The following is a 12,018-nucleotide window of genomic DNA, read 5'->3' on the forward strand; positions in this document are numbered from 1 at the left end:
TACACTCTTATGAAAAAAATATGGTTTAGAGAACAGTCAGAAGACAACTCCCTAATCTTTAGCATGGTTAGTAAATTGAGATGTTCACTTTTTAAATATGCAAGCAAGTATTACCTTAATAAGAAGAAATTCAGTGGATAAAACTGGAAGTCACATGCTTTTGAGTTTTGAACCTTGCCCATTTATGTGATTTGATCAGTAGATATGTGGTCCGGTCAGTTAAATCGCACTGTTTCATAGTCTTGGACAAGCTCCCAGTACTCTTTCCATATCTTTGGGATTGGAGTTGGAGTTATCTCTCATATGGTATGTCTTTTTTTTTTTTTTTTTTTTTACTTTTCAGTGTTTCTGAAAATGGGGTATGCTTGTGGGCCTGAAACAGAAAGTTTGATTAAAAACCTATACGGGGTACCTGGGTGGGTGGCTCAACTGGTTGAGCATCTTACTTCGCCTCGTAATGCTTTTGAGGTTGGGGGGTTCGATCCCTCCTTGGGCTTGTGCTGACAACTCAGAGCCTGGAGCCTGCTTCGGATTCTGTGTCTCCCTCTCTCTCTGCCCCTCCCCTGCTCACTCTCTGTCTCTCTCTCAAAAATAAATAAACATAAAAAAAGACCCCCAAACCCAAAAAACCTATACAACTGGCTGTTAAATCTCCAGATCCTCTTCCTCAACTTGTGCAGATGGGTATCTGCTCCTCCTCTACTCTGCTGAAAGAGAAGGTATTACTTTCTGTGGATGTTGATCCCAGTACCAGACCATAGCTGAAGGTGTCAGTACTATTTTGCAAACAGCGGGATTAAGTGAAAATATACATGCTTATGAATGAAACCTCTAGTTTCTTTCTTCTACTTAGGCCCAGAATACTGTTAGCCAGGTTTATAGTTTCTGGGCAGGAAATTGGAGGATTTACCTTAAAGAGTCTGTCAAGCCAAGAGAAAGCATGTACAAAAACTGACCTTTGGAGGTATTCAACTGAAATGGTCCCACTTGTGCAAAGTCCTTATATATATATGTAATATATATATCTGTAACATATATATATTACATATATATGTATATATATGTAATATATATATCTGTAACATATATATATATGTTACAGATATATATATAACATATATATGTGTATATATATATATATATATATATATATATATATATATGTAAGTCCTTTTTCATATATGAAAGTTGTTAAGAGAGTAAATCTTAAGAGTTCTTAAGGAAAGAAAATACCTTTTTTTTGGTATCTATGTGAGATGATAGATGTTTAATAAACTAACTGTTTAATCATTTCACTCTATCTCTCTCTCTATATATATATAGAGACTTGACATATGTCAAGTCATTATGTTGTACACTTTAAACTTAGTGTTGTATATTAGTTATATGTCAATAAACAAACAAAAAGTATTCCAGCAGTCAACAATATGTCTTGGCCAAGCACAAAATTTCCAAACGGTTTTGTTTTGCTTCACTCTTCAATTTGGAAGGGCAGTGAGTTATCACTTAGACATTTGCAAAATGCTGTTAAATCTGATGAAAATATCAAACAAATAAGAAAAAGTAAATCAAAGGAAATTGATACAATACTGGAAGGATATTATAACTTCAATCTTTATGGACAGAAGATGTTACATTTATGAAGTAAAAATGTGACTTTTAAAAATAGATCATTCAGAAAACAAAAAATGGACTTTTGAAATTAAAATTAGTATAACAAATTTACAGATTTTAAGATAAAATGGAGAGTGTTCCAAAAGTATTATGAACAAAGGACAGATGTAAGATAGGATAAAAGATAAAAAATTTAAATGATTATTCCAGAAAACTTGCTGTCTGATTAATTGGGGGTGGCAAAAATAAAAAACAAAATTTTAGATGAGAAGGAAATTATCAAATGAATAATTCAAGAAAAATATCCAGGCTCCAAGTCCATGAGTTTTCAGAATGAAAGATTTCATGAAGCCCCAGAACATACTGACAGCAAAACCCATCATAAAAAGTGGAGATTGAAAGAAGATCCTAAAAGCTTATATACAGAGAAAAGAAATAGTCCTAATAAGTTGTGGGACTCAGTGGTATAGGGTCTTACAAAAGCAAAACCAAAAGCCCGATGATAGGAGAATAATACCTTCAAAATCTGAAAATGCTTTCCAAGTTAGAGTTCCAAGCACAATCAAATAATAAGTATTACAGTGGAATAAAATCACTTTCAGAATTATAGCATCTCAAAAATTTATTTCCGATGTACACTTTCTCTGGAAGCTATAGAATGATGTCTCCTATTGATGAATTTGATTAAACAAACATAACAATTGATAAAAATTCAAATTCAAGAAATAGAGTTAATAGAGAGGAAATGTGCAGAGAATCATTAGGATGATGCAGCAGCCCTGTAGATAAGTTTGAATTGGAGAAGAAAGATGGAGTTTTAGTAGGGATGTCTTCAAAAAGTAAATGAAACTGCTAGGTAGCTTGGTGTGTTAGGAAATATTGCAAAAACGTATACACATCTAGGAAAGAGTTGAGGATGAATTAGCAGCAGATATATAGAAACCTAAGCCAAAAAAAATAATTTGCAGGGAAAATAAAAGGTTGTTTAAGAATAAAATGTAATTATAATATGCTGCATGGCTCATCTGTGAATAATATGTAATAAATCCTGAATATTGGTCTAAATAAAATGTTAAGTATGCGAGGAGGATGGAGGGAGTGGGATGTATGTATGTGTTTGTCTGCATAAGAGTTAAATCTTCATCTTTCTAAGAAGAAAGTCAGTTTATCTGAAATTAAGAACCAAGTATGCCATTTAGAATAAGAAGATAAATATAAAAACGTATTGTCTAGTTTTTTATTTAGAATTCAAAGTGCTTACCTCTGTGATTCAGGAGTAGACATTGGGAAGATATGAACATGAGAGTTTTTGTGATAAACCTTGTGGGATTATTTGACCTTTATCATTTGCATATTCATATCTTTGGTTAAAAACAAGCAAAATAAGAACATAACATAGCAGTACAGAAACTAGGTAAGTCACAAATTAGTGGGTCAGGCGTAAATGTTAAAATAATGGTTCTGGGAAGATTGGTATATGTTAATACATAGGAAGATCTGGGAAATATGATATGTGGGAAAAATTAAACTAGATCCCTGGAATATATTCGAAAATAAATTCCAAATGGATTGAAGATCAAAATGGTAAAAGACAAACTGTGCATCCAACCTTTAGAAGAAAATTGGAGATTATCTGTAAAATCTTGAGTTAAGAATAAAAAGAATAAATCATGAAGAAATGGTAAATTTGACCTAGTTTATATATAAACTTTTGTAAAATCAGACTCCATAAACTACATGGAAAGGCGAATCACAGCCAGAGGAGAGTATATATTAGTGCATATAATCAACAAAGGATTTATATTTAGAACATTTAATAAAGAATTGTTAAAATTATTAAAAAAACAAAAATCTTGGGGCACCTGAGCTGGCTTAGTTGGAAGAGCATGCATCTCTTGATCTTGGGGTTATAAGCTCGAGCCCCATGCTGGGTATAGAGGTGATTTAAAAATAAAATATTTATTAAAAAGCCCAGAACAAAACTCAAATAGAAAAATGGGCAAAGGCTTGAACAGTGATTTTATAGAAGAGTGAAAACAAATGACCTACTAATGTGAAAGAAAAGATGCTCCATCTCACCAGTAACTAGAAAAGAAATGAAACCATTATCTGATTGGTAAAAATTTAAAAGTCTGAGAGAGATACATAACGGAAAAAAATGTGATAAGAAGAGCCACCATGCACTGCTGGTGTGAATTTGAGTCAGTGCACCTACTTTGGGGAGTAAATTGGCAAAACCTAGTAAAATTGCACTTGTGTCTTTGTTTAAACTTAGTAATTTTCCTTTTAGAAGTCTACCTGGAGAAACTCTCAAAACGTGCAAAAGAAAACTTGTGTAACAATGAGCCAAAACCAACATGACTTGTGGTAGGAAAAAATCTGAAAAAGAAAAAGTCTATATGACCTTTAAAGGACAAATGTGTTTTGGTATAATCATAATATGGAATGCCATGGCATGGTTAAAATGAAGAAGAAGGAGGAGGAAGGAGGGAGGGATGGAGAGGCAGAAAGAGAGGGAGACACAGAATCTGAAGCAGGCTCCAGGCTCTGAGGTGTCAGTGCAAAGCCCCCACAGGGGGCTTGAACTCACAACCACGAGATCATGACCTGAGCCAAAGTCAGATGCTTAACCAACTGAGCCACATAGGCGCCTCTACTTATCCTTTAGATATAGGTAAGCTCAGATTGTTGGGTCACTATTTTCTAGACTCCAGATGCTTCCAAATGATCTTAAAGATTCTTCTTTGAAGATTTTTGTTACAAACTAGTATCTGGCAGTCTTTCTCTTTGATCTCTTTTTTGTTTCATTTCTTTGAAGCATATTTAGGTTTCTAATTCTGTTGTTGGAATTCTACAAATAATACAATTTGTAAATCACTTGCTGTGTGTATGTGTGTCTGTGTGTGTGTGCGCGAGTGTTGGGGTTGGGTGGAATTATTGAAATCTATCTGTCTCTAACATTTCCATCTCTTTTTTTCTCAAAGCCTGTGCATTTTACAGGTCACCGTTTCTTTCCAAATGGGAACAATCTTTCAGAATTTGCTACAAGTACACTTTTAAATATCAAGTATTTATAGACATAATTTATAGAAAATCAGAGGTAATCAACTGGGCCTTAAGCAAATTGCTTAACTTTTCCTAGATCTAATTTTTCATTTCCAACTTATAATACTTGCTCAGTCAACTTCACTGGATTCTGATAATTTTAAAATTATGTACATGAATGCACTTTGGAAGTTTTATAGTACTATACACATGTAAGCACTCTTCTTAAATGAACATGCAAACTTGGCAGACTATTAATCCTATATATAGGCCTCTTTAATAGTATTTCCCAAAATGTGATATCGAGAGCATTGGCTCTTGGGAATATTAATGTGAAAAGTATTACATGAAAAGTGCTTCTGTGGATATAATATTGGGAAAACACTGTGTTAGGTATAGCTAGACTTCTGTATGTCTACTTTGTCTTTTGAGAGTATATAATAGGCAGATGTATTTTGTGAACTAAAGACAGATTATACAAACTAAAGAATACCCTCTTTTGTGGGGAGGATTTATGTTCTTTGGAATAGACTTTGGGACATAAAATTCAAGATGTATGTTATTGCTCTTAGTCTTCTAGTTTCATTTTCTAAACTTTGATTTTGTTTTTTCTAACTTCTTTGATCTTAATTAGTAGTAACATTAAAATAAAACCGAATTATTCTTTTATTCCTAGTGTTATAGACATAACTACATAAATAGGAAAACAATTTATTACAACTTTAACTTTTACAACTAACTGTATTTTATTTTCTTGTTCCAAAAAGGCTTCTATACTACCTAAAAATAAAATTTGTTTTTAAAAGCTTTTACATGTATGTACTTTTATTAAATATCAATGTCTGCCTTTAGATATGTCATGTCTAAGAAGATGAAATCTAAAACACTGTCCCGAGAATGTCACTGAAAACTGAATCACTTAACATCTCAAAAGCTATGTTAGCTTGAGGCTAGGTTATATTGAAATAATACACAGTTTTCTTTAACCATTTTCCCATATTTTTTATATAGCTCATGAATTATTTAGGTTTTTTTCTATTCTTTTTTGCAACAGAAGTTACTTTATTTTACACAAAATGAACACTATTATTTTGAAATATCAGATGGTTGAAATGATTTAAATGTTTTCTTTTGATGATTCTGTTTTTAGGCATTTCACTGAATATTATATATTTCATTTAATTTTGTAATAAGCATGCATATACAATTTGATTTAGTAATTTAACTTTCTAATAGGTTTATTTAGTATTGACAATTCATGTAATTTACTATATGAACCTCTGTTTGTTTAATGAAGATATGTCTTTGGAATTATCCTCCAATGTAAAGTTAACCTCATTCTTTCCTTTCAATTTTGCTGTTCTCATACACTTAAATTTATTTGTGGGAATTTTATGTAGAAGTTATTTTTACTTAAGGAATGATGTTAGTTGAGTTATGATACTAAATTGTAGGTCATGGCAAATTAATGAAAGGCTTCCTAATTGTAATTATTGTGTCTTTAATCTGACCAATGATTATTTTATAGTATTTGTCTTAATTTATTGTTTTATTTCATTTTTTTTTTTTTGCCATTCTCTTTTTTTCTAGCTTGTGATGAATGGAAAATATTACCGAAACCAAATCTTCATAGAGATGTCAACAGATTTGGACACTCTGCAGTTGTCATTAATGGGTAAAAGGCATATATTTATCAGTCGTACTATCCTCATATTCTGTTACTATTTAAAAGGAAATATTATTTGTACTTAATGGCATTAGGTATCCCTAGTCTACCATGGAATACATTTTGGTTTGTTAACCATATCCTTTATTCCTTTGTGTTCAAATATATTTAAGAGAAAGGGGAGCGAAGAAAGAGTGCTGAGATAAAACTTCAGATACTTTTAAAAAATTCATCCTGCCTTCTTTCCATTTAGTAGAGATCAGACAAAGAATGACTTCTTTTAAAAAGATCAAACTAAAATGATAGAAAGGATAGCCCCATATTTCTAACAAGGAGAGCAAGGAAAGGGTGAAGAATTAGGTTCTCATTTTAGTTCTGTCATTAAATGCACGACTTTTGACAAGGAAAGGGAGAAGAATTAGATTCTCATTTTAGTTCTGTCATTAAATGCATGATTTTTGACAAGTCCCTTTACCTCTCTGGGATTTACTATCTTTATATCCCTTGAGATTTGGGATGGGACGAGCATTAAGTTACTTTCTTCCTTTAGGTTAGTATTATTTTTCTATTTCTATAGCAAAATTTGGTAATGTGGCAGGAAACTATGCCAGCTCATTCATTAGCTTAAAATTTGTAATTCATAATGACATTCTTGTAAGTTCATTTTATCACCACCTTACTCTAATTTTGTAAAACTTCTTCAATATGATACTAAAAGCAGGTAGAAGTTAACCACAATGAAACTCTGTAATTGGTATCAGTTAGCTTTCAGAATAGTAACAAATGAAATTCAGAGTTTACACATAACACCCCACCCTTCTTTGTTGAAATATTGTGTTATATTGACTTTTATTTTACTTTCTAAGTAATAAAAGATACTACTGAAGTATTTTCTGATCTTTTTCTATTTATTATGTTAATAATATTGAAATTAAATTAATTGAAGTTAAAATTATGCTCTTTTGAAGGCATGTCAAACTTCTTTGTCACTGGTAGTTGAATTAATTTAATAATTGTCTGGATTTTCCTTTCCAAATTAAAATTTTGAATATCTTTTTGATTGTTTTACTCTTGGTCCTACTATTTTAAAAGAGGATGGTAAAACACTGTAAGAAAGACTCTGTACCTAATATCTAAATTCATTGTCAGTATTCAAAAATTATAATTCTAGATAGCAGTTCTAAAGCGTATCTTATCCATGTATAGCACTTTCTGTTTCTAAAAAAATTGCTTCCTTGATGAAATGCAAAATGTATACTTAAATTTATTTTTGAAACTAATTCATTAGAGTTTTCTTAATATTGTTTCTTTAATATTCTGTTTTTTTAATAGGTCCATGTATATATTTGGAGGATTTTCTAGTGTACTCCTTAATGATATCCTTGTTTACAAGCCTCCAAACTGCAAGGCTTTCAGAGATGAAGAACTTTGTAAGAATGCTGGTCCAGGAATAAAATGTATTTGGAATAAAAATCACTGTGAATCTTGGGAATCTGGGAATACTAATAATATCCTTAGAGCAAAATGCCCTCCTAAAACAGGTAAAGTTTTTTTTTTTCCCCTCCCCTCTGGCATAAAGCTTCTTTACTTGGCTAGAAGTTGTAATGCATTTTGCTTATAAGCATTACTTATAACTTAAAATGGAGAGGGGGTTGGAAACATAAGAGACTCTTAAATATTAGAGAACAACCAGATGGGCTAAGTGGGTAAGGGGCATTAAGGAATCTACTCCTGAAATCATTGTTGCACTATATGCTAACTTGGATGTAAATTTAAAAAAATAAAATAAATTATAAAAACAAACAAAAAAAAGATAATTTCTATTTCCAAAAAAATTATCTATAGCTTTTAGAAATTAAAAATTCATAGTCCTTTAATTAAGAATTTTCATGTTTGAATGTAGCAATGCTTAATAATTTAATTTTTTTTATTAGCCCTTTTTAGATTTCTCTTTTTAATTCTATATGTATTATTACACATATAAAATTTTATGAGTAACCTGGTCATATATATGTATGTACTATTTAACTATATAAGTAAAAAATGTTTTAAAGTATACTCTTTCTGGGGCACCTGGCTGGCTCAGTCAGTTAAACGTCCAACTTTGGCTCAGGTCATGATCTCACAGTTCGTGAGCTCGAGCCCCAGGTCGGGCTCTGTGCCGACAGCTCAGAGCCTGGAGCCTGCTTTGGATTCTGTGTCTCCTTCTCTCTCTGCCGCTCCCCCACTCATGCTCTGTCTCTGTCTTTCAAAGATGAATAAATATTAAAAAAAAATGTCAACCTCCTTCATGAATTGTTTCAGTGGGATAAACATTTCCCTTCCCTTTGCCCACCTGGACTTCCTTTACATTGCTGCCTTAACACAGCTCTCAGGCTAGTGTTGGAGTTAGTTACATAGGTGCCCATCTTCCACACCATGCTTCTTGTCGAGTTCATGTACCTTAAAATGCTGAAAACTGGGGTGCCTGGGTAGCTCCAACCAGTTAAGCATCTGGCTCTTGACTTTGGCTCAGGTCATGATCTCGCAGTTGTGAGTTCGAGCCCCGTGTCTGGCTCTGTGCTGACAGCTCAGAGCTTGGAGCCTACTTCAGATTCTGTGTCTCCATTTCTCTCTGACCCTTCCTGCTCATGATCTGTCTCTCTCTCTCTCTCTCTCTCTCTCAAAAATAAATAAACATTAAAAAATAAATAAAGTATACTCTAAGAAATATTGTGTTATTGGGGTGCCTAGGTAGCTCAGTCAGTTAAGCATCGACTTCAGCTCAGGTCATGATCTCATAGTTTCTGGGTTCAAGCCCTGTGTTGGGCTCTGTGTTGACAGCTCAGAGCCTGGAGCCTGCTTCAGATTCTGTGTCTCCCTCTCTCTCTGCCCCTCCTCCTCTTACGCTCTCTCTGTCTCAAAAAATGAACAAACATTAAAAAAAATTAAAATACTGTGTTTCTAAGAAATAAAGTGAAATAATTTATTCTGTATTTGGTAGTTTTTTTCTTCTTTAATATTGCCAAGCCAACCACAGATCTCAAAGATTTTCTAGAATTTTGATGACTAATGTTTTAGTTTAATACTTTTTATAAACTATTGAATAAATAAATAAAATGCAAAACATTACTAGTAAATATTTATGAATAAATGATTTGAATAAAAATTGTCCAGTTTTCTTCAGATGGGTGGGGTTTTATGCATTTTTTCATGCTATAATTAGCTATGTATTTTATAATACATTAGAAATTTTTGTTAGTCTGTGATAACTCAGATGTCTCTAAATATCTTTATGAAGAATGATAAACAATGTGTATTTATTATAATGTTTCTTTTAAATGTTAGTAATGCTTTTTTCTAGTAAAATACCTGTAAGTCTTTTTCCTCCTCCATAATGGATAAATTTTAAATGGCTGTAGGATCTTGGTGGATTGAATAATTAAAATGAGAGTGGCAGGTATCTCAAAACTTGTAAATACAATTAAACTACAGAGTTACCTTCATGTTGAAGAAGTTATTTTGATGGTGATGGCCATATTTATGTTGTAAAAAGTCTTAGTGATTCTTAAACATTAAAAATGTGTGAATCGAGAAGTGTGACATTTCCTTTCTCATCCTGATGTGTTCGTCTCCCATTTGCGTCGCAGCTGCTCCTGATGACAGATGTTACAGATACGCGGATTGTGCCAGCTGCACTGCCAATACAAACGGGTGCCAGTGGTGTGACGAGAAGAAGTGTATTTCAGCAAACAGTAACTGCAGTGTGGTTAGTATTTAGGGGTAAATGGTGATGTAGCTAACATGGCTGCTTTCTCATCATTTCTTACCATTTCTAATTTCTAATCATTAGCCTACCATTTGGTACCGAAAGCACTTTGCACATCAACACACTTAGGAAGTGTGTAAGGAACCACTGCTGTGCTATGTTGTAAATCGACTCTAGTTTCTTGCTAAAATTTGTCAGATTCTGTTTTGATTTCAGGAACTTTTACTTCCTCCTATGTCTTTTAAAAATAAACTATAGGGGCACCTGGGTGGCTCAGTCGGTGAAGCGTCCGACTTCAGCTCAGGTCATGATCATGGTTTGTGGGTTTGAGCCCCGTGTTGGGCTCTCTGCTGTCAGCACGGAGCCCGCCTCAGATCCTTTGTTTCCATCTCTCTCTGCCCCACCTCCCCCTGCAAAATAAATAAAAATTAAAAAAAGACTGTAATTTTAAATGTAGTCTTCTGTGTTGATCGACGTAGGATCATATAGGTAATAAGTATAAAAATAAGTATATGAGTATAAAAATTATTTCCATAGGATTTTTGTCAGACATGCACGTGCACAAGAGTGGTGTGGTCTGATGTTTTGTTTACATGCTTTGTGTTTAAGTTTAACCTGAGGTTGACAAGGGTAGTTGCCTTTTATCTGTCTTTAGGTCAGTGGTCCTCAACCAGAGGCAGTTTGTGCCTTAAGGGATATTTGGCAACGTGTGTAGACATTTTTGGTTGTCACAAGTGGCATCTAATAGAGTCAAGGGTTGCTGTTAACATTCTGTAATGCATGAACTCTCCCACCGAAAACAATTATCTGGCTCCAAGTGTCAATAGTGATGAGTTTAAGAAACCGTACTTTGGTAGACAACTGGAAAAAATTATAAAATTAACGTTTTTGGTAGATGAAAATGGATTAAAAGCAGCAGAAATTAACCTTTTAAGTGGGTAGAATCAAAATGTCCCAAGTTTTGAAGAAGACGTCAACAAATTGAAAGAAAAATTTTAAAAAGTATTAACAAGTATAAGATTAAGGGATTAAAAACTGTGTGTGGTAGGACTAAAGATTCTCTTACTGGGCTACAGCTAAAATAACTATATAATGTGCTTACAAATTTTCAACTAAATATAACATACTTCTTTTTCTGAATTTTTATTAATCACCAAAAGTATTGACCTGTTTTTTAAGATAGCATGCAGACGTAAAAGGTAAAGAAAAGGGAGTTTGAAAACTAAGTGAGAAATTTTTATTGTATCATCAAAAAATTTTCCTCAGTATATAGTCATATTTCAAAATATTTGCTTTATGATTCTATTCTAAAATAACATTCAAAAATTAAAATGGAGGAAACTTTTCAGTTATTGACTTACCTGACTGAAACCTTTTTTTCATACATATTGTGTTGGTATATACTTACCAGGAATATAAGTTGGTTTGATAACAGATATACTTCAATTTTATTTGAGTTTTAATGTTAGTATGGTATGACTCTGCTTTGAAAATTTGAATTATTTTTTATATTTGTATTAATATTCATCTAATGGGGGTTATTTTAGTGAGTAATGTGGATATAGGAGTTAAGTAAAATAAAGTATGGGAATAAGGGACTAAAATGGAGAATGTTATTAAATAAAAATTGCAAGCATATTGTGTTTCAAGCTTTGTTGGACAGCCCTGGGTTTCGACATTGTGTTTAGACATTTACGCTAAATGAAAATACACGATCTCAAAAATTGTGTTATGCAAATTGCTATCAAGTAGTCTTTTCATAGAGTGACCTTTTAGTTTATATTTTATTTTTTATAATGCTATGTTAATAAGGAAAGCACTGGATGTAATAGTATAAGTGAGCAGATGGCACTCACTTGTAATTTAGACTTTGATGTAACGTCTTTTAGACGGTTTTATAAAGAGGTCTGGTGATTAAGCTAAACCAAATGCTAATGGTTACAGA

At 32.7% G+C, this 12,018-nt stretch overlaps 1 protein-coding gene across 5 annotated transcripts in view; it reads left to right on the plus strand.

The window, feature by feature from the left end:
* Positions 1 to 12,018, plus strand: part of ATRNL1 (attractin like 1) — a 777,769-nt gene that overhangs the window by 142,425 nt on the left and 623,326 nt on the right. For all 5 annotated transcript variants that reach the window (XM_042908168.1, XM_042908169.1, XM_042908170.1 and 2 more), the window contains exons 11-13: positions 6,250 to 6,334; positions 7,658 to 7,866; positions 9,955 to 10,073. In XM_042908168.1, coding sequence (XP_042764102.1) covers positions 6,250 to 6,334; positions 7,658 to 7,866; positions 9,955 to 10,073 — 413 coding nt within the window. The remainder of the gene's footprint in view (positions 1 to 6,249; positions 6,335 to 7,657; positions 7,867 to 9,954; positions 10,074 to 12,018) is intronic.

This window comes from Panthera leo, chromosome D2 (assembly GCF_018350215.1).
Source record: "Panthera leo isolate Ple1 chromosome D2, P.leo_Ple1_pat1.1, whole genome shotgun sequence".
Lineage (NCBI taxonomy): Eukaryota > Metazoa > Chordata > Mammalia > Carnivora > Felidae > Panthera > Panthera leo.